This window comes from Myripristis murdjan, chromosome 12 (genome assembly GCF_902150065.1).
Source record: "Myripristis murdjan chromosome 12, fMyrMur1.1, whole genome shotgun sequence".
Classification (NCBI taxonomy): domain Eukaryota; kingdom Metazoa; phylum Chordata; class Actinopteri; order Holocentriformes; family Holocentridae; genus Myripristis; species Myripristis murdjan.
Genome location: NC_043991.1, coordinates 20931498 through 20954720, shown reverse-complemented (window position 1 = coordinate 20954720; position 23223 = coordinate 20931498). Strand labels below are relative to the sequence as shown.

The 23223-nt window shown below is 40.3% G+C and overlaps 1 protein-coding gene across 1 annotated transcript; it reads right to left on the bottom strand.

Moving 5' to 3' along the window:
• Positions 1–8162: 8162 nt before the first annotated feature.
• On the bottom strand, positions 8163–19858 carry mtfp1 (mitochondrial fission process 1). The gene is made up of 4 exons (XM_030066158.1): positions 19675–19858; positions 15047–15174; positions 12274–12506; positions 8163–10166 (listed from the first exon to the last, which is right to left on the bottom strand). The coding sequence occupies exons 1-4, from the start codon at positions 19742–19744 to the stop codon at positions 10100–10102; spliced, it is 498 nt and encodes a 165-aa protein (XP_029922018.1). The 5' UTR covers positions 19745–19858; the 3' UTR covers positions 8163–10099.
• Positions 19859–23223: the final 3365 nt, after the last annotated feature.

The window sequence follows — 23223 nt, the reverse complement described above, 5'->3', positions numbered from 1 at the left end:
GTGTATCTGTCCATGTGTTTGTCTGTCCGCAGCTAATCTCGCATACCACTGGGGATACCAGCCTAATATTTTTTGTGCACGGTTATGACTGTATGATCTTGTGGTTGCGCTGATTCAAAACGTTTTAAAAGCCTGTTTTATACCGCAGTTGAGTGCTAACTCCTCAGCTGGTTTTTGCCTAAGCGCCGGAGAAAGAGAGCTACTGCTGGCGGAGATCTGCACACCACTGAGTGCACTCTCCTACTTCTTTCATTTTTTGCATGGTGAAATAACTCAACTAAAATAGTAGGCTACAGCTTGAATCCTCCTTTAATCTCTCATTTAATATCACTGGCTCTGCAGTTACCCCAAAGAAAAATCTATCCAAAAAAAAATCTACCTTTGATTTCAACATCTCTTTTGACATTTACATAAGGCAACATTCAAAATACCTCTAGGATGTGGCTGTTCCTCTCCTTTACTGACCTAAAAAATGTATCTGTGCTCTCACCTCTTCCAGAATTGATTACTACAAATCTATATTCTGCAGCCATCTCAAATCCACATTCAGAAATAGCAGCCTTATTCAAGACCAAGAAGTTGGGGCAACCATGTCATAAATTATACTAATTTTACAAGGAAGCTCTGTGTAAGAATTTGCTGGCTTTATGATGTACAGTTATGGCGACACTGCACTACAAAAGTGCTCATTCAGTGCAGTGGAAATTTGAGGGCACATATTGGTGATAATTAACAACCATCCAAACTATCCTTATCCAACTTTCCTCCATTTCTAAGCTGTTCACCTTGACACATTAAATTACTTTGCGACCAGTGCACCTGCAATTCAAGCTTTGAGTACCTGGCCTCATGGGAACTAACCTCTAGTTGCCTTATGTTGTTCTTAAAACCCATACAATGCCTTGAGAAAATATTTTATTCCCTTGTCCACAACAGGATAAAAACTGATTAAATTTGCACACAATATTTCATGATGTCAGTGATTTTTTTAAGGATTTCTTTTTGACAGTTTGCCTTTATTTGATAGTTCACAATGGAGAAAGACAGAATAAATGGGGAGGGAGAAGGAGAAGGTGATAAAATGTGAGAAGGGTCATGGGCTTGATTTAACCAAGGATGTCAGTTTTATGGTGGGCAGCTTAGCCAACTGAGCCATCAGGATGCAGAGCACAGTGACACTCCAAGCTGAGTTAAAGCTGCGTTAATTGATATTACAGCTATATAAGTGCATCAAAGTGAATCCTTGCAAAGTGAGCGTGATCATTTGAAACCTGTGACCAATTCCTTGTATGCATAAGCACACTTGCGCAATATAATTAATTCTGATTCTGTGTCCATTAACCAGCTTGTTGATATTACCTGGTTCCACCTTTTAAACTATTTTTGCCGCACCAATAATTTGCCCCTCCTCAGCCCCTCTCCTCTCTGACAACAGCAGCCTCTGCACATACAGTAGCTCTTTATTGGCCATATTTCTACCTATTAGCTTCATGATGGCTGTCAAGCTGACAACAAAACACCAGCTGCCAAGATATACCCTTTGGCTAAACCAAAAAGAGCTAAGTATTTGTCACAGAAAAAATGCTGACGAGGAGGTTGAAAACCCAGTTCAGTGTCTGATAGGCCTTTGAAAGATGATGTGCTCTCTGGTCTGAAAAAGGACTGAAAAGTGATACCGACATAGCCCTGTATCTTCTTGATGAATATGTTGACATATTCTTGCACATTTTGGCTGGCACTGCACTGCAAATCTTCACACACATAAAGAGATGTTAACAATTAACCAACGAGGAAATTTATTAGTTATTATGTATTTGTTATTCAAAGTAAAATGGATCCTCTAACGCAGGGGTCACCAATCATGTGCCATGGAGGGCCGAGAGGCTGCAGGTTTTCATTCCAACCAAGACCTCCACCAGGTGACTTCACTGATCACCTCACCTTGTATCAGAAAGGAGGAGCTAATCAGTGAAGTCACCTGGTGGAGGTCTTGAAAACCTGCAGCCTCTCGGCCCTCCATGGCACATGATTGGTGACCCCTGCTCTAACGAGAGCGCAGATACATTTCTACAGCATGATGATTTTTCCAGCAGTTGTCAAGTCCTCAGAGAGGTTTTGCGCATTATCATACTTGGGCCATGAGATCGTCCTTCCTCATAGCATCCAGTGTGGTTACAGTTAGCTTATAACATTTCATTAATGTACCGCACAGCATCTTTTATTTATCAGATTTTTTTGTTTATCGCCTACCTCAGAGACCACATGGGCCAAAAGAGTGCAGTCACAGACCTGAAACCAGGAATGCCTCCTTCCCAGAATCCTTCACTCCTCTCTGCTGCAGCTATTTCAGACCATCATCAAAGCTCATATCCACAACAGTCTCCATAGTGACCAAGGGTGCTTTCTCTGACTGTGAACACAAGGATTCTAAATAAGTAAACAAATAAATTATTGAAATAAATAATTTTAAAAGGAGACATACATTTTCTTTTCCAATACAGTGGTTTGTATTTGCAGCAAAAGTGCACATGCTTTGACATAATGTGGAAACAGCCAAGATCACTGTAGTGGCTCTCTCAGAAGCCAGCTCTTCATCTTCATCTGCTCTGACAGTTTCCCTGTATGCAGCTGAGTCTCTCTATTACTGAGACTTATCTTCAGAAAACTGTGCAGAGGTGACAAGGTGAGAGCCCGGCAGGCTGGACACAGCGGTGTGCACCCAGTGGTCCATATCCTGGATGGCACAGATGACAGGCTCCCTGGCAGTGGAGAATCTCTCATCAGAGTTCAAATTAGGCTGAACTATTTCAACCAATCAGCAAACCTGTTGTCAATCACAGTGCCCATGTGCAGGCCCACTGACTCGGAGATATCTAACCAAATTGTTGTTGGAAAATGTCCAAACTGAGAAAGGCAAGGGCTGCTGTGCTCACCAGCGCTTTGCCAATCCCAGCACTGGCAGCTGAGATTGGCAAATCTCTTGTTCCTGGAACAGCAGCCATGATGGGATACTGAACCGGGGGTGGCTTGTTTGTTCATATCAGCTTGATCCGATTCCTCCTGGAAGAACCAAAGCAAGTTAATGAGAATAGCGGATGAGGACTGATTGAAAGACCTGGTGAGAAGCAGCTTTCACCGCCTCTGGTGCCAGGACTTTGCAAAACAATCCTGTCTTCTAAAAATTATGTTCCCATACAACTAAACTTCATTCTCAACCACGTTTAGGTTTTTTTTTTTTTTTTTTTTTTTTTTTTTTACTTATTGTTTCTGACATATCACAAAAACATTTCTCATCAGCATATCTTGCATATCATGTTGCGCAGCATTTTAGCAAGTTTGATTATCTTTATCCACCAGTTTTACTTGGTTAAAGTTACATTTAGGTTGTATATGATGTCATTCGTATGAAGTGGATTGGAATCTAAATTCCATAGCAACTGGAGTTTGAATTTCTCACTGTGCTGGCAGATATATAATTTTGAGGTTAGACTTTTACATCTCCCATGATCCCCAACAATAAAACTCTTCACTATATGAGTCACTACTTCTACATATACTACATCCAATTAGAATAACAGCCCTGGCACATGGCTGAAACAATGTGGAAGGCATCATGGATGTGGCCTCACAACAACACAGTTGGACTGTTTCTTATATCTTATCTTGTTGAACCTAACTCACAGGATTGTAAAACATAGTTTGGAAATTAAGTATGATAACTCATGTGGCCATTTGTGCTGTGTTCTTGATTTTGATGCACTACTCACATTGTAACATAAACATTTTCCATGATTTGGCCAGGAGTGAAGCCCACGCAACTTTCAATCTGGACATAAGTCAAGCAAGTGGTTTTTTTTTGGGGTTTTTTTTGGTCTCATAGTTTCAGTGTGATATTTTTGTCTGGTTTCATGCAAGTGCCTGTGTTTCTGTATTATTAGATTGTATACTTCTAAATTTTAACACTTTCATTACTAGCAACCTACCCCTTTACTTCACCTCTTCCTTTGTGTGAACTTTGTCTGTCTGTCAATGTGCTAATCTGCTCAGAAACAAACTTCTCATATAATTCCACAGGCAGACAAAGAGCTTCACTATGTGTTCCCCTGGCAACCAGCTTTGGCACAGAAAACTGAACTTAAACTCTTAGTCTTGGCCAGCATTGTGAAAATTTGATGAATGCCCTTTCTGATTGTCCACAATTGAGAATTCCAGTCCACTTCATATAAATGACACCACATACAACTGTTTTGATTAGTCAACAGCATAATTAATGAGGTGGCCCATGGCCTGTCAGACAAGTGCCAGCCAACTACTTGTATAACTGGCTGACATTTCAGTGCAGTGGACAGCATATGAATGGTTCTCACTTCTTATCACTTTAGACCATCTCACCATCAAAAATTGTGAGAGAAATCAGTGTCAAACTTGATTATTGCATTGGATTTTTATTACAGATTGTTTATAAATATAGTGGGAATTAATCAGAATTTCCATGCCAAACTCAAACAATGCTCATATTGTAGAAAGTACAATTTCCTTTTGCATTTCACATGTAGACATAACTGTTCCATTATGGGTCGTTAATGGCTTCCGATAACACCCACTGCACAGTTTTAGTCAAATTAAAAGGCGCTAACAACCGGCCTTCCTTACAGAAGTACATAAAAACAAAGATTACTTATAACTTTAATGTCGTAACGTTATATTCCATTTGATCTGAAATGCATCCAGTAAAAGACACAGTACAACCACACAAACTGCATATGAAGGAGGGAAGAAGTGACACAGCAAGCTGTTTTGCCATCAGTGTGGTTTGAGGGGCCGTCAAAGAGGCAGTGAGAAGAGGGAGAGGGAAGAGGGAGGTCTCCTGGCCACTTGTGGCCTTCAGAACCCAGGCACAAATCATAGAGGGACGTGGCAATCAGAGTGACAGATGAACAATGCACCCATTTTCCAACCCCTGTGAACAGGGCCATCTATCACAGCAGGGGAGATTAATTCAATTCATCAGCTTTTTGACTCCTTGGGCCCCCTAATGCCACCTGATATTGCTCAAGGGGGACTCATAAATGTTTGTGGATTTGATCTGGGCCTGCTCACTTGACACTGAATTAAAACATTACTCTTTACTCTCATAGCAGTACACTGCTTCTGCCAACCAGCCTGCCAATTCTAGCATAATTTCGATCAAGATGAATTCGCCATGAAGGGGAAACTGTTTGCCGAGAGCACAAAACAAGAACATAAACAGTGGTTAGTAAAGTGAGATGAAGTTTAGAGAGAGTGGGACTAGTAGCTTCAGAGGAAAATATAAGTCTGGTAGAGGTTTCTTGGCAAAAGCAAGCACTTGCCATCTTGAAAGATCAAGTTTTAGTCACATTTCACAGCACAGAACAGGCAGAGCACCATCATTTTAATTAGCAGGACTTCTTCATAAGCTATTTACAAATTGACCAATTGCACTAGAAAGTTTGGCCATTTTAACCTTATTCACAAGCACATAAATTTGCAGTTTCCCAGCATACACACACTGATAAAGAAGCTCACCAGACAGCTATAATAGATTCATCTAAAGTGACAACTCATTGATCTCTGTATCTGCACAGCCTCCAGGACGGCCTTGGAAAGCCCTACAAAATTTGAACCTGAAGCTTGACCCAAAATGGAGTTACCAAAAACATATTTTGGAAATTCCAAGTCCCCTGTAAAAGCATAAGTCAGTACAAAGTTGTTGTCACCGGAGTCCCCCATGATAAAAACATATGCACTTGTAGTGCTATAAAAAAGGGCTCCATTAAATGGTACATCTCTGGTCATGTATAGCACCACAGGCTGAGCACAATCAGTAATAATTATGCTACTAAGGACCTCTAGTGGACGTTTAGAAACTAGGTGGGCCATACTGAGGCACAATCCACTTAGAGTATAAACAAATTCTAAACATTTATTCCTTGATGCAGTTCAGTTTTGTGCAGCAGCAACATTTAATATGACTTTATGTTCATTCATTGACTGTATGATTAACTTTTTGGGCAATTACAGCACCAGTCGTGATTTAAAGGGATTTAGTGTGAACGAAAACAAGCTATTTGAAATGAGTAATTAAAAAACATCACATTAACTGGAACAGTCTTTATTTGATAGTTTGATGTCGAATAACAGCAGACAAAACTTAATCATGCTTACAATACAGCAAAGCAATGAGCCAATATTAGGAATAATCTCTATTTAGAATGCTACCACCCTTGCTGCGTGGTTTAAACTGAAGTGTCTTATACAATTTCCTGTATATCATTTAAAAAAAAAAAAAACACTGAACAAACTAGAATACTTTTGTTACAGCAAATAGCCACACTTGAAATAACATAGGCCTTACCTTCCCCAAAGCTGTCTCCCCACTGAGGTTGGTTTCCACACAACTACAGAGAAGGTCGGTGCAAAAATCTGTTTATTTAGATTAAAGCAGACAGTTCTCTAAGAGGCTGATATTTGCTCTTGTGTACGTCCCAGAAACAAAGGTAACAGGTCACAGCCAGAGTTCCCGTTGCAGACAGCAGCAAAATGGCCACTATCAAGAACACCTTCCACACAGCCTGCTCCTCTCCAGGTGAATCTGACAGAAAAGCATTTGCCAAAAAAAAAAAAAAAGCTCACCAATTAGTGTAGTCCAACATGGCTGCCAGTTTTCAATTACTTTTAACACCAAAGAGACAATAATGTGACTGATTATGTGCAGACATGGGTGATCAATGTGTTAACCTCTCCCAAGGAGAAATGCACTGATTTGTTAACAGCCCACCTTGTTCTGTCATGAGAAATGGCACTGAAGGAGAAGTTAAAAAATGCTGGTCTTCCATTTTCTGCAGTTCAGACATTACTGGTGGACCGCTGGGATATGCAGTCTCCTCGATCTCTAGATATTGTCTGTCACAGCCTTCACACTGCCGATTGTCATCTGTGATCCACTGGCCAAGGATGTATTGAGGAACCCCCTCTGGCAAAATAGGGGTGGAAATATCATTCATGTCTCTGTTTACCACTATCTTAATCAGTTTTCACCAGTAAAGGAAGATACAAAGAATAAACATTTTCTTACCTGAGCGGCCTATTGTTGAGGCCACCAGTACTACACACACTAGCTTGTGAACCAGCATCACTATGCCTCCCAAACTGTGCACTCAATCAGGAGAACTGGCTTCAGCTGCACGCCGCTGCCTCAACCGAGATAAAACCACTGCCACTGGGCTCTTAAATGCCTTGATCTGATAGGCTGTGACCACAGGTATTTCATTGGTTCAATCATCCATTGAATAACACCTCCTCCATCTGTGGTCGATGTCAGATGAGGGAGAAAGATTAGCTGGAGATAAGATGTTAAGATTACCTTTATTGTCCCAGAGGAAATGTTTCTTGGATGTACTATGCTGGCTGTGGCAAACATTAAGCGTCTAGTAACTGAAACTAAACTGGAGCTCCTCACTCAGTCACACTTCAGACAGTTAAAAAATGCACTGACATATACACACACACGCTGCATACAGTTCGCACAGAAATACAATAATGCATGCAAGTAGCAGCTTCTGTAGGAAGACGCTCATTAGGCAAGTGGGTCTGCACAAAAGAACAGGCTGGTGTTATTTCACTGAGGCTGATATGTGGGGGAAAACAGTCTGCGCACTAGACAGAGCAGACTATTTGAAAAATGTTCACATAAAAAAAAAAATCCCTGCAAGAGGAAAACATTTTCAAGAAAAAAAATCTTTCATTGTACATATTTATTATAATGAATGTAACTTATTGCAGAGAGTAGGGGAAGGGGATTTTTCTCCTTCTTTCTTGAAAAAGTTTTCCTCTTGCAAAGACGTTTTCTTGTTTTTTGTTTTGGTCAACATTTTTCCTGTATACCTGTGGGCTTGGCTCAAATCTATTGTGAATATTTGCACATATACTTATTTTTTGTCTCAGAACAGGATGACGGTTGACTAACTTGATGTTTCAGTAACTCTCAGTATGTATTACTGTGCATTAATTTTGTTAAGCTTTGCTTATGAATCACGTCATTACATCATTTCAAAAGTGAGGCGGCTGAAATGTTCAAGAGAGACTTTTCATGAAAAATTTTTAACTGTAAATTAATTATGAAAATAAACAAGACAAACCTGTCACCATTCCATAATTTATTTTAATATAGACTTTCAGGTGGTAGTTGTTTTTTTACAGTGTTTCAGCAGTTTTACAGAGTAGATTTGTGGCTGAGTAACAGCTGTGCATTTAGACACATGTTCAACCTCCAATAGCGACCACTTTCTCACCTGAAAATATTTTTCATTCAAGGAACTAAATGATACAGATCAAACAAATGAGGTTTGAAAGTATTTTTCGTACAGCCTGAAAATACAACACCAAGAACCTAAAAACTGACACTCAAAAAAAAAAGAAAAAAGAAAGAAAGAATAGAACATTCAATCCCAGCAAAAATGAAACTATTACAACACAACAAAATAACTGTAAAAATTAAAAATTATATGAATAGGAGAAAGGATTTCACAAGCATTTCTTTTAGCATGTCTCCCTTCATGAAAAAAAGTGAACCGTGTTCTGCAGGATTTATTACAGCAAAAGGAATATGTTTAACCGTGAGACATACTGTTATTGCTAAGAATGTACACTGGTGTAATTAACACAAAACCTGGCAATGTTGACAGTTCCCATTTCAGTATGTTCCACTTTACGTCAACCGACCCACATTTTAATCTGTATACCATTCCAGATTTCCCTTCTTAGGTAGATTTTGACCACATGCTTTATTTTGTAGTGGATGACGTGTCCCTGTAATTTGTAAGTCCCTTGCATAGTTCAGTACAACATAAAGTACACTCCTGGCTTCCACTTGGAAAAGCCTTGACAATAACACAGACATCTGTACATCTCTGAAGTAATCCATTAAACCATTTTCTGCATAGCTGAGATAGTGACCTACACAAGTATTTGGACAGCTGCACACTAAACATTCGCCCTTTGGAATCTATTTTTAAAAGTGAAAATGGACTCCAAATGGATCATTTTCCAATTCTTATTCAGCCTAATAATCTACTCTGAGAGCCAGGTACACTTAAGACAGCTTATTTATATCTGTTTCAGACACCAGAATTTATTGTAAAGAATGTTTGACTATAAACTAACAGAAAAATCGGATTTTAATGACTATATTTTTCTGTCCAAATACTTAAAGCACCCCATGAAGTAAAATGGCTCTCAGTGCAAAACTCAATGTCTCCCATGACCAAAACTAAGGGTAGAATGAAACGATGGAAAAAGTGCATCAGAGAATTCGTTTAAACATTAATTCCAAGTAACATACACACATGAAAGGAAAAAACAGTGAACGCTGGTAAAAATTTTGAATAAGAGAGACATCGTGGGGAACTGGCTTTTTGGCTTGTTACAGCATCATAGTAAGTATATAGCTACTAAGCACACAGCCAGTGTGAGTTCCCTTAATCTGTGCCTGCTTGAGATATGGACATGAGGTGAGGTGAGGCTCAGCAGGCCAGAGAAGTGGCTCACAACTCTAGCCAATGAGGGCAACCTTGGGAGCATACTCCTTATAGGTGCTCACAAAATTATACAGCCTACCACGACTGTTACAATCTGCAGCTGAAATTAAAGTTAATGCCACCAACTCAAATGGAATATTTCCACATTTTAACTAAATGGCCCCTAATCCTATTTAATCATTTTACAGTATTATGGTGGCTAAGCATTACCCAGATTGTCCTGAGAGGTTAAAGTTAAGTATTTGTTGGGGGGATATTTCAAAAACAAGGGTTTCACTCACTGTTGACTATTTTGTTATTTCACAATTTTTGTCCCAAGTCCTCATGTGAGACTGGAAGATGTTCTTTAAAACCAGATTTACAGATTCAGTACTAATGAACTGTATAGAATTGAATAGTTGGCTTCTATTTCTCATTTTACTGAAATTGTGCCTTTTAAAATCCTGTGTTATGTTTTATATTTCACAGTGGTGGTTAATCAGCTCAGGCCTGGAGTGGGAGCCCTGCCTGTGGAGGGCAAGTCAGTCCTGCACAGTCCCTCCTTATTTGTGCTTCTCTCCACCATCGTAGACTTTCCGAATACTGGAGTCCAGCAGGAAATCCACGGACCTGTAGGATTCAGAGAGGGACAACATCCTGAGAGAGGACACAACATCCAGGATTTCAGACACCACTTCCTGACGGTAGCATTGGTGATAGTGGCAACAAGAGTTTCAGAGCTGTTTCAATGTTCAGTACTGTCTAAAACAATGTTGTTTGTTATCATCATTTAGGACATCCTTCTCTGCAATGAAGAGGAATGTGTTCTCTTAAAACTGTAATTGCAAGGATTAGTATCACTAGCACACAACTTTCCCACATGAAGATGAAACTTCTGAGTAATACTGTTATTTGAAACAGGATTCTCCACTTACCTTCCAGGCAACTGCAGCTGAATCAGGTACTTCTCAGTTTGAGGACAAGAAACTTACAGAGGGAAAAAAGGGGAACTGGAGCACACAGAGTCAACGTGATGATGTTAACTCTGATGAAGAAACAGTAGTGTCGAAACCTTAGTTGGGTTTTTTTGCGCCATTAAAAGCTGTGAATTAATCAGTGTGCTCTAGTTCCCCCATTTTATTCCTCTGTAATACTGTTACTTTTATTACAGACGTGTGTGTTCTTCAGTCCTTACTTTTAATGTAGTGCACCCTTGTAAATTTTGATATTATGTTGGATTTATCTGTGGTTCTTGCTTATGTCGGAGGGGGGCATGATCAGCCCATGAGTGTGAATACTTCAAAGGCCAACAAAATCCCTTTTAATGTAAAAAACAACGGCAAAAATGCATTCATTTGCAAAACAATAATCATTTGTGTTTGTGAGCCTCTGTGCAGTGCTGCAGCACTGTTCTGAAACACATGACACCATCAGAATAACACGGCTGGGGTAAGAGCAGCCGCATGCCCCCCACGTCCCCACCCTCCCACCCCCGACAATAGCAGCATCACTGCTGAATGAATATAGAAATACTATAAGAAAACTACAGGCAGCACTGTGTCTGTGAGTTTCTCTCACTTCTCTCACGTCTGTGACTACGCAGTGTTATTTTTCACTGTGATAATAATGGTGCATCCTGCTCCTCCAAAACAAAAGTCCAAACCCTGAGGATGTTTCCTAAGTGATGGGAATTGTTGCGTTTTTATCAGCTTCATTACAAATTTCTTGAAAGCACAGAAAATATGTTTTCGCACCACGCTCATTACCTAAAGCACAAAGCAAAACATGTTTTATTTTATCGGAGTAGCACCTGACTCAAGTGGGTCTTTAAATAACTGCATTATTGTAACCTTGGGCATAGAAGAAGCATCACACAGTATCATCCACTAGAATCACCCACCACTAAGCTGTGGGAACAGCTGGTTGGTGACCCTGTCATGTGGAAAAAGTACTATATAAGCCACTGATTTGTAATGGAAAGTCTTCCTCTTAAAGGGGAGGGGTGGGTGAAGGTGTGTTAAAAACGGCTCTATGCTTTTGAATAAACTGCAAAACAATTTTTGCAAAATACATACAACAGACGTAAAGCAAGGGCTCTGAGTTGCATTTCAACATGATTAAAAGCCTATATTTGATTTTTGTCTATTCTTACATAAACCTTGATGAGGTATCAGACAACCCATTAAAACTACTGGTGTCCAATGAGCAATAATAACAGGAATGCCCGCACATGTGTCTGACATCAAGTTATCATTAAAACTTGAGAACAATTTGAATACTGTACACTGATGTGCCCTAGAAATTCAAATAAACACACACAAAAATGCTTAACCAATACCAGGCTGACTAACACATTCCCTCAGAAAACTCACAAAGCCAATTACCTACAAGGGGAAATCATTTCATCCGCCCACTTAGTTCAGTTGTTATTTTCTCCTGATGACACAGTTGGGTGTGTTTTTAACCTCTGCTTTCACTATTGTTGCAGTGAATAGACATCGACAAGAATCCACATAAACATGGTCAGAGTAGAGCTATGTGAACAGGATTTTAAGATTTTTTGGCATTTCTGCTGTATTCAATAGTGTAATTAAGCTGTGACTGAAGCAGGGGAGAGGGAGGCCTGTCATGTAAATACCTGATATGTGCACTTTTCACTTATTTATACATGTACACACACAGACAAACACATCCAAACCACACACATAAACACATATAAACACAAATACATGCTGACCTGTCTATGGGAGTGATGATGAAGGGGATAGTGGAGAGGCCTATGGCTGTGGTGGTCCACTTGCGGACAGGCAGGGGCCACTTGGTGGCTCTGCCCAGTACGTAGAGTGACGCAGCACACACACGGTTGATGGTGAAGCCGGGGATGATCACAGAGGCCAGGGCCTGCCACACAAAGGTGTCCACAACTGCTACTGCTACCCGTGTTGTCTTCCCCGAGTTGTCCCCATGGGCCTGAGAGCAGAGATTTAAAATCAGAGAAAATGACAATATAGCAAATAGGTCACTTGATATCATACACAATTTAACTAAGTTTAATAAGGGAAATGCTCATATTAACAGACTATAGGGCAAATTCACAGGCGTAAGGAGTGGCCTATCTACAGCATTAAAATGAACAAAGTCTCAACTTCCCTAATTAACATATAGCTGCCACAATAAAAACAACTGTTTTACACATGCATCTTTCTGACAGAAACGGCATGGCCTCACCAACAAAGGAAAAGCAGAGTAAAGAAACTTTACAGTAGCAGAATTGGAGGTTACAGCTGAAGAAATTAAGAAAAGGGATGTGGCAAAATGACCAAATGGGGAGTGGTGCTGAACTGACCATTCACTGAATGTTGTTGACAGATTTATCAATTTGATCATATTGATAGAAATATTGCCTCCAAAATTCATGCAAATAGAGTAAAAGCTTAAGCCATGTGTGACAAAGGTAAATAGTAAACTATGTAAGTGGCTGTGAAATGTACTCAAGCATTATTAAAGTTGTCAACTTCATATTCATAAAGGTTGCTGTGTTGCTTGCATTAAACACTGTCATTCTGCCGAAACATGAGGTGTGTTTGTGTGTGTGTGTGTGTGTGTGTGTGTGGCTCAAATGCTTCCATTACTTAACATAATATGAACAGACCCACTACACAAATTATCCAGCAGTGATCCCATTTCAACACTGATGAATGCTTGAGATTCTGGCATTGGTGGTAGAGGAACTTATCCTTATGGCCATCCAGGCATCTGCTGCCATCAGTTTGGAGGTTGGAGGACCATTATGTCCTTGAAGAGGCAGCTGGGTTTGCATGTCAGGTATAATTAAACAGAGACTAGAAGCCCAGTAATAATCAGACATAATGCAAATGCATAATGGATCTCAATCTTATATGGTTTTTTTTCCCCAGATACATGAACAAGGGAGCTAATCTGTGGAATATATTCCAGGATCTTGTGACTATCACAGACGAGTATTCCAACCAAAAAGCTCTTTGGCCAAGGGACTGATGGGGCAGCTGTGATGAGTGGTATAAATTGTGGTGAACATAATTAGAACGAAATGAGCATAGTTTCTTATTAGGCCTGCGATATCATGTCACAGAGAGAGCAGATATTAAAATATAAATATTTTAAATAACAAGAAGCATGAGAGATGTGGCAAAATTGCTTCAGCATGGCTAACCTCGGATGGTCAGCGTTGGTCAGCGTGTGCTACCTACCATCTTGTACTGTCATGCAAAGATGCATCCACCCACGTGCCCTACACGACTACCTTTAGGCAGCACAAGCAGCAGCTCTACATGTACTTCAGCAAAAGCTGCAGCACCACTGCTGCCCTTCAGTCAGCCTGCATGGCAGTGGGTCAGCAGAATACGGCAGTGAAGGTATATCAAAGAAACTAAACATTTCTTACAGTACGGTCAGTTCGTTCACTCAACCCCAATCCAAGATCAGACAAAATGTAGGCCTACCCTAGGGCTGGGCTATATATCGATATTATATTAATATCATGATATAAGACTATCATGACTTAATGATAAACTTGACATTTGCTCCATTCTTCTGTAAAGATAAGACAAATACTGTAGGGATACAGAAGAAGTGAAGAAAAATACTTTTTAAAAAAGGGCCTGAATTTTATTAAGTTTATAATATGCTAAAAATATGTTACTCCCTCACCTCATACTGAGTGAAACTCACTGCAATGCTAACAAAACATTTTGGTTATTACAAAGGGAGAAGGAGGCACTGCATGGCTCTAGTGGCTCATATGACAGATGGCCTTTTGTGGGGGAGGTAAATTATTACTTATTGTTATTATTACAAATTATTACAAATGTTGTGATATCACATAAGTGTTGTCTTTTACTGATTATAAAGGCTGCATTACAGTAAAGAGATGTGATTTTCTGAACTCTAGCTGTTCTATTATCATATCCACATTAGTAATGAGTGTTATCAAAAATGTCATTGTGTAAATATTTTGTGGAAGCACCAATAGTCACCATTACAATATTGTCAAAATATCAATATTGTGGTATTTGGTCAAAGATATTCTGATAACTGATTCTGTGGCACCTATGGCAAAGGTGTTTATTCGGCACCACCTATCAATTTGTGGCTTCTATGTACCTGCAGGCAGATGTGTTGCCGAAGCAGGCCGGACTGTCTGGTTTTCCAGAAAGAACAGGTCAACTTTCTGACTATGATGCAACATGTATCTTATCATTCATGAACAATATGCATAAAACACGATTAGTAACTATTAATTTAAAGCCTTACCTAAAAAAAACTACAAAAACAGACAATAAGCTTATGTAAATTTCACACTCAAACGTGTTCAGATTCCCGTGACACCATCACAGCATTTCTGCCTGCACTCAACAGAACAGAGGACAGAACCAGAAAATTTAAGGTAGAGAGAGAGGATGACATGCAAAGGTTGAAAGGCTGAATACACATCTAGGAGGTCTGAAGCCTCTAAAAATGAAATATCTTACCACAGCTGCTTTTTTCCCTTTGTCCACAGCATCAGCAGTAACATAGGCAGTGGCCACAGCATAGCTGCCCCATACCATGCTCACTGGCACAAGGGCACGGAAAGCCTCCCCCACCTCATTGGCATAGCCTGCAGACACACACATAAATGCAAGACTTTTACCTGCTTAGTCCATTGTGAAAGCCCTGTACATGCATCAGAGCCTAAGACTGCAGCTCCCTAACAGGAGCTAAACCTCAGGTCCCCAAGGAAAATTAGTATATATTGGAATAATAATTGAGTCTCCAAACCACTGCAGTGCACTTAATATTCACAAGCTCTGGATTTCAATGCCACCTCTAACAACATTCCCAAGGCACCACTGCTTTTTGTAATGTAAAACTATAGTGTCTCTGTTTTTGTATTACATTCCCCAAATTCCACTACACGTATCTTGATACACATATATCCCTAATTAAAGTTAAATGAACAATACTATCAATGAAAATTACCTGCAACATTTAGCTTTGTATGTCATGCTTTTTCCAATTCTTTGTCACTTGACCTGTTATTAACAACTTTTATAGCGTCATGTGTGCCTAATGTGGCTATACATCACATGTAAATCACAGATCACTGGTAAAATTAACCATATGGGACAAAACTCCCATTAAGCATGAGGTGTTCTGTCACCCTTGTGTCACTGGGAGGATGAAATAAAATAAAAATGTCCAGCAGCCTACAAGTCTGACTCTGTCCATGCTTGTGCTACATGTTAAAACTAAGATAAGCATTATGAGAGTATAAGTGTGCATGCATCAGTACTGCTCTACGCCTATAAAAATACAAATGCTTGCACGTCCAATCTCAAAGCCATGTATTGTCTCAATGGACATGTGAGCATTTGAATTTTTACTGCTGCTGGCTACTGGACATTTTTATTTTTTTATGATGTTCCCTGAGGGTGATTAAAAAAGTGCTATGCAAAACTGAGGGCTGACTAGGTAGGACCATTTAGACTCAACTGACAAAGTAGTGACACGTTATCAGTGAGTCAGGCCAACAATGAAAACACTGCAGGCTCAATCTTAAAATTTTGAGCTTACTCCACATTTTTGACAGCTGCATCTGAAGGGTCTGCACTGCAATGCGATTTTATATAGTACACCTTCAGAATTTGTTGCCGACAAATCAGGAATGGAACCAGGCTGGCGCGTACTCCTAAATATTATTGTTTACTGACAAGCTTGTTAGAGTGCACATTTTTCAGAGAGCCATTTTTGGCTGTACGCTACTAAATTTAGGATACTGCTGAAACTACATAAAAGCTATCTACTGAATCTGAAGCTCCAGAAGCCCTTGTGAGTCTTGGGTTATAAAAGAGCAGTCAAGCATGATAACAAAAAGTCTAGATAAGATTATCTTCCAGCAAGGCAGTAGGTTATCATGCCTTTGTACAATAGATTGGGGCAAATTCTGATCAATGAGGAAAACTTAAGATGGCCCTCTGTGATCAGCAAGGTGAAAGTGTGTAAGTGTATAGAGAGAGAGAGAGAGAGAGAGAGAGAGAGAGAGAGAGAGAGATCAAGAGGCTGAAAGAGGGTGAGACAGAGGAGATAGAGAGGCACTGAGGGATAACGAGAGAGCAAGGCTAGGGCAGAAGATTGGAGATTGATAGATAGAGAGGAGAGCATGTCAGCGAGACTATGGTCCTTTAACAAAAGCAGGCAGACAGAAAAATAAACAATAATGAAAGACTTGGAGCGGACTTGTCTGCTGAACAAGTGCATCAGTCTGTGACCTACAGTTGGCCACCTCTGCTTTTAATGCTTACACTACACACTTTTTCAGATATGTTATAGCTACAGTAATGTATAGGGATGACACAAGCAGGCATTCATCTGTCTTCTGGGGATCCAAATAAAGAATTCTCTAATATTAAACAACCACAATCTAATGTATACTGTTACCAAAACTCTAGCACACATTCTCATGGCCATTTTTATGGCTGTAAAATTTTGTGGATGGATAAATATTTGCCAACAAGTGCAGAAGCCTCAACACAGCCTCAGGATATCACTGATAATCATTTGTATGTAGTAAGGCATGTTGAGTCCAAACTTTGTCAGCATAAAACCCAAGAGGTCATCCTGAAAAGATGCCCCGCAGTAAAGTGGCTGGTAAAAAAATGCAGTCTTGCAGAATATCCTTGTGTTTGAGAATACGGAAAAGCAGAGACGATACAGAAAAGTCACAAAAATGTCCAATTACATTCCAATCAGTTAATCAAGTGTCAGATGTTAGATTATCAGAGCTTGAAGACCACCGTTAGCCCTTCAGCACAAATGCTGCTGCAGCTGGAGCCTTCGTTTCTAAACAAGGCTGCTACAATATTGATTGGTGCTCAATTGTGGCTAACTCTAACAACCACAAGATCAGGGATGTCAAGGTCAATGTCAGCCAGAGCCACACTCGGACTTTAGAGTACAGTCTAGCACTGGACATATACGTACATGTGAGTTTTAACCTAATAAAGCAAACTAGTGAACGTTAATGCCCAATATAGCCAAGTAATATATAGGTAGTTCATAGCTACAATCAACAGATGAAGACCTGATGACGCTGACAATTTGTGGAGCTCTTAATGATATACTTTTTTTGCACCATCCTTCTGTAAAGATAAGACAAATACTGTAGGGATACAGAAGAGGTGAAAAGAAAATGCAATACTTAAAAAAAGACTTTGGATTTTTATTAAGTTTATAATATGCTAAAAATGTGTTACTCCCTCACCTCATATTGAGTGAAACTCACCTGTTGCTGTGTGTGTTTTTACCTGCAGTGGCTAATTTGTGCATGACATGCTGGTGAATACTTGAGACTGAGATGAACAAACAGTGTTGCCTAACATGTGACTAATTTAGATTGGGCAATGCTAACAAAACATTTTGGCTATTACAAAGGGAGAAGGAGGCACTGCATGGCTCTAGTGGCTCATATGATAGGTGGCCTTTAGTGCAGGAGGTAAAATTATATACATACATACAGTATATAATTCCAGTTAATTATGTGTTTCTCAGATGCTGAAGAATACTCAACACAAGTCAATACACATTGGTCTGTTTAGTTGCCTTGCTCAAAGATGGAGTGTAAAGGTGAATATCAAGCAAGACCTCCAGAGTTTTGTTTATAAAAAACATTTTGGCTACCAGCTACTATGATACTGACAGAAAGCTAACCTTCAGGAGCTGCAGTAGAGCAGATTGATTTTAAGTAGTTTTTTGTTTGTTTGTTTGTTTTTGACAATACATTGGTGAATGATGTGGTTATCCTGATTATTCAAGGACTATAATAAACTCATCCACCGCAGCAATTGATGCTGTGCACCTAAGTAGGTGCTATGGGACTGCACAGCAGCTGTATCTGTCAACATGTTCATTTCCTTACAAACAGAAGAATCCAAAAGTGTCCCCTTTCCACTGAGGCTTGTGCCATCGATCTTCAAATTTTGCACTAATTTTCACTGCTATGAACATTAATTTTGTAATTACATATAGCAATAAATATTCTACACCCGTGGAAGTTTAACCTAAGGTCATTTAGGTCAGTTGTACTACACAAAATATCTAAAACTAGCAAACAATTTCCACTTTCTATCCACAAGTCTCACCATCTTATGAACAACACTCTACTGTTTGTGTGCTCCTACATGCCTTAAGGAACCTGAAGTAAAGACACACAATCTTGCTGAAAGTGAAGAGTCATTTCCAGAATCACAGTTAAAACTATGATCAAAAGTGATCATCCAAGTAAGTATATAAAATTAGGCAATGAATGTATTTTTATACAAGTGTGCAAGCCCAAAACGTTGCTCGTCAATGCAGCTTGGCATCTTATAATTTTGATTAATTTCTCTTCTAAAGGGCAAGAGGATGAAGACAAATATCTGTCATTTAAATGCACAGTGACGAGGTGGGTAGGGCTTCAGTCAGAGGTGAGCTGCCTGTGGGGAAACACTGCGGTATGAATGCCCTTCACACTGGGTAGCTTACAGCTCTTCAGATGGGGTGGTCGGTGTTACTTCTGCCCTTTCAGAAACTCTATATCGTACTTTCAATCTGAACAGGGCACAAAGGACGAGCAGGACGGTGAGCCATGCGGACAGCTTTATCTGAGGACGGGTTTATCGAGGGTGTCAGTCTGATACTGTTAATGCCTGAAAATAAGGGCGTTTCTTTGAGGTTGAATGAGTCACTTCCCAAATCGCATTTTGCTCACTGCCCCAACTTGCTAAAACTACCTCATGAGGCAGAGCTGCTTCTTGGTCACAGTTCGATAACTAACTTAGCTCTGTGAATGGAGCACGGTGTAAACAACGACAATGTTACCCTCGTCCGGGCGTTTGTCCATTTACGTCCAACAAAAACAGAATGTCCTTCATGGGCCATGTTAACTATATATAGCCACAGCTTTAACTGACAAGACAAACTGGTTAGCCAGTTATGCTAGCTAACTTGCTAGCTAGCATGAAGCTCAGGGTCACGGCGGCTGAGGAGTTTCCTGGTCTTTTCTGTTAAAAACACCTTCTGTCAGACATGGAGGACAGTGGTTTCAACCTTCACACATGGCAGACACATGTCATGTACATACCCAGGAAGCGGACCCATGTGTCGCGGTAAATGTCGACTGTTTTGCTCGGTTGTTCTGCGATGGGATCCATGCCTCCTCCCGCTCCATCCCCCGCTAAGCTGCGGTCGGTGTGAGTCGTGTGTGCGACCAGGCAGGCAGGAAGGGGGCGGTGACTCCGAGCCCAGCATCCAACAGCAGCTGGGCAGCCAGAAAACACACCAAAACACACAGCTAGCGGACAGAAAGCCCTCTGCTGGGCGGCCGACACAAGATGGCAGCATAGTGAGGTTACTGCGTGTCTGAACATGGTTGGAAAACATGTTCAGTAAACAGCAGGGTTAGTATACTTCTGTATTTTTCATTCGTTTATTTTTATTTACGTTTTAGTTGTTGTTTTTCATTCGGTTTAGCTTCACTTAGTAGTCATCTCAGTTTGGGTTTTATTGTTTAAAAATGTTTCGTTTCATTTTCATTTTTATTTTATTTCTGTATTTCTGTCTATTTTCTGGTTGCTATTTACATCAAGTTTACATTTTCCATTCCCAAACAGCACAACTTGGCTGTGTAAAATACTGTAGGATTATCATAATATTACAAATGTACGGAAGCCCTAAAGTACGGAAGCCCTAAAGGGCCATACATAAATATTTTTATTTCCTCCGTTTTCTCGTGATAACGAGATAATTTTCCTCCGTTTTCTCGTGATAACGAGATAATTTTCCTCCGTTTTCCCGTGATAATGAGATAATTTCCCTCCGTTTTCTCGTGATAACGAGATAATTTTCCTCCGTTTTCTCGTGATAACGAGATAATTAAATCGAGAAAACAAAGCATTGTCTAGTTTATTAAAGCATTGCAGACATCAGTCAGTGTAGCAATGTCAGAGGAGCAGGAGAATATCGATCACCGCATCACTTATCTGTTCAATCAAGGCCTGACACAGGCTGAAATAGCTTTATGCTTTATGTCAGGGGTCACCAATCATGTGCCATGCAGGGCCGAGAGGCTGCAGGTTTTCATTCCAACCAAGACCTCCACCAGGTGATTTCACTGATTAGTTCCTCCTTTCTGATACAAGGTGAGGTGATCAGTGAAATCACCTGGTGGAGGTCTTGGTTGGAATGAAAACCTGCAGCCTCTCGGCCCTCCATGGCACATGATTGGTGACCCCTGATTTATGTGTCCAAGGAGACGTCAGTCAGCATGACATGTCACGTATGATGGAAATCTCAGGCCTATCACGTTTCATTCATTCATTCAAAACGGAGGGAAAATATCTCGTTATCACGAGAAAACGGAGGAAAATTATCTCGTTATCACGAGAAAACGGAGGAAATTTATCTCGTTATCACGGGAAAACGGAGGAAAATTATCTCGTTATCACGAGAAAACGGAGGAATTATCTCGTTATCACGAGAAAACGGAGGAAATAAAATATATTTATGTATGGCCCTTTAGGGCTTCCGTACTAAAGGGCCATACATAAATACATTTTATTTCCTCCGTTTTCTCGTGATAACGAGATAATTCCTCCGTTTTCTCGTGATAACGAGATAATTTTCCTCCGTTTTCCCGTGATAACGAGATAAATTTCCTCCGTTTTCTCGTGATAACGAGATAATTTTCCTCCGTTTTCTCGTGATAACGAGATAATTCCTCCGTTTTCTCGTGATAACGAGATAATTTTCCTCCGTTTTCCCGTGATAACGAGATAAATTTCCTCCGTTTTCTCGTGATAACGAGATATTTTCCCTCCGTTTTGAATGAATGAATGAAACGTGATAGGCCTGAGATTTCCATCATACGTGACATGTCATGCTGACTGACGTCTCCTTGGACACATAAAGCAGGGGTCACCAATCACGTGCCATGGAGGGCCGAGAGGCTGCAGGTTTTCATTCCAACCAAGACCTCCACCAGGTGATTTCACTGATCACCTGGAGCTAATCAGTGAAATCACCTGGTGGAGGTCTTGGTTGGAATGAAAACCTGCAGCCTCTCGGCCCTGCATGGCACGTGATTGGTGACCCCTGACATAAAGCATAAAGCTATTTCAGCCTGTGTCAGGCCTTGATTGAACAGATAAGTGATGCAGTGATCAATACTCTCCTGCTCCTCTGACATTGGTACACTGACTGATGTTTCCTGCAATAATTTAATAAGACAATCGCTTTGTTTTCTCGAGATCTCGATTTAATTATCTCGTTATCACGAGAAAACGGAGGAAAATTATCTCGTTATCACGAGAAAACGGAGGAAATTTATCTCGTTATCACGGGAAAACGGAGGAAAATTATCTCGTTATCACGAGAAAACGGAGGAAATAAAAATATTTATGTATGGCCCTTTAGTACGGAAGCCCTAAAGGGCCATACATAAATATTTTTATTTCCTCCGTTTTCTCGTGATAACGAGATAATTTTCCTCCGTTTTCCCGTGATAACGAGATAAATTTCCTCCGTTTTCTCGTGATAACGAGATAATTTTCCTCCGTTTTCTCGTGATAACGAGATAATTAAATCGAGATCTCGAGAAAACAAAGCGATTGTCTTATTAAATTATTGCAGGAAACATCAGTCAGTGTAGCAATGTCAGAGGAGCAGGAGAGTATTGATCACTGCATCACTTATCTGTTCAATCAAGGCCTGACACAGGCTGAAATAGCTTTATGCTTTATGTCAGGGGTCACCAATCACGTGCCATGCAGGGCCGAGAGGCTGCAGGTTTTCATTCCAACCAAGACCTCCACCAGGTGATTTCACTGATTAGCTCCAGGTGATCAGTGAAATCGCCTGGTGGAGGTCTTGGTTGGAATGAAAACCTGCAGCCTCTCGGCCCTCCATGGCACGTGATTGGTGACCCCTGCTTTATGTGTCCAAGGAGACGTCAGTCAGCATGACATGTCACGTATGATGGAAATCTCAGGCCTATCACGTTTCATTCATTCATTCAAAACGGAGGGAAAATTTCTCGTTATCACGAGAAAACGGAGGAAAATTATCTCGTTATCACGAGAAAACGGAGGAAATTTATCTCGTTATCACGGGAAAACGGAGGAAAATTATCTCGTTATCACGAGAAAACGGAGGAAATAAAATATATGTATGTATGGCCCTTTAGGGCTTCCGTACTTTAGGGCTTCCGTACAAATGCAACCTTTCTCCTTTTTTTTTTTAACCAAAGAAGATGTCTACTTCCAATGCCAAAGACGACATGAACTAGCAACATATAATTGTACAGACATGCCAGACAAGAGAACAGTGCTCCTCTGCTCAGCGTTGGCCCTTTAATCACAGGCTATACTTACAGGGGCTAGGCCAGACATTGTAAACATTCAGGGCTTAGCCCAAACAAAGGGAGGTCCTGAAGGATGCTCCCCTGGGGATATTTTTTCCTCAGTTATGACAGCTATATGTAATATTTTTCATGCCATTTGAGATACTAGAATACCTAAAAATCTGAATGGGGAAAAAAGAATAGTTGCCCAGGGAGAAATATCATCCTGTAGAGATGACATCATTTTTTGTATGTTGATCTCCAACTCATTCTGAAACTATAACACAACAAAGG

Coding starts and splice junctions, on each gene's coding strand:
- mtfp1 (XM_030066158.1), bottom strand. CDS start 19,744: ATGGATCCCATCGCAGAACAACCGAGCAAAACAGTCGACATTTACCGC. Junction 15,175..19,674: donor CACATGGGTCCGCTTCCTGG/GTATGTACATGA, acceptor GTGTGTCTGCAG/GCTATGCCAATGAGGTGGGG. Junction 12,507..15,046: donor AAGGGAAAAAAGCAGCTGTG/GTAAGATATTTC, acceptor CTCTGCTCTCAG/GCCCATGGGGACAACTCGGG.